The sequence below is a fragment of the Calidris pugnax genome, unplaced genomic scaffold, assembly GCF_001431845.1.
Source record: "Calidris pugnax isolate Ruff unplaced genomic scaffold, ASM143184v1 scaffold346, whole genome shotgun sequence".
Taxonomy (NCBI): Eukaryota; Metazoa; Chordata; class Aves; order Charadriiformes; family Scolopacidae; genus Calidris; species Calidris pugnax.
The window spans coordinates 30,988-31,317 of record NW_015091060.1 but is presented as its reverse complement, the minus strand read 5'-3'; the positions used below and the strand labels follow the sequence as shown (position 1 = coordinate 31,317).

The 330-nt window shown below is 63.3% G+C and overlaps 1 protein-coding gene across 1 annotated transcript in view; it reads right to left on the bottom strand.

Moving 5' to 3' along the window:
• The window catches only part of SYPL2 (synaptophysin-like 2), a 2,639-nt gene that overhangs the window by 734 nt on the left and 1,575 nt on the right, over window positions 1-330 (bottom strand). The window contains exon 3 of the mRNA XM_014956660.1: window positions 233-330. Within this exon, the coding sequence (XP_014812146.1) occupies window positions 233-330 (98 nt within the window). The remainder of the gene's footprint in view (window positions 1-232) is intronic.

Genomic DNA, 330 nt, shown 5'->3' with positions numbered 1-330 from the left:
CCTTGATTAATGAGGATCCCCCCCCCTCCCCGGGATGATGTCAGAGGTGAGGAGGAGGGGGGGGGACACCCCATTGTGTTGGGGGGGTGCAGAGAACCCCCCATCCCCAGGGGAGGTGGCTGTGGGTAGGAGTTGGGGGGTTTCACCCCATGTCCCGTCCCCCTCCCAAGCTTTCCATGGGGAGGGTGAGTTTCTAGAAGGGGGGGACGACTGATTTAGGGCCCCCCCTCACCTGAAGGGGTACCCGAACTGGATGGAAATGGCGCTCATCTCCTTGGTGTCCCCCCCACATTTCACCGTGGCCCCCGTTTCGCCGCTGAAGGAGCCGCA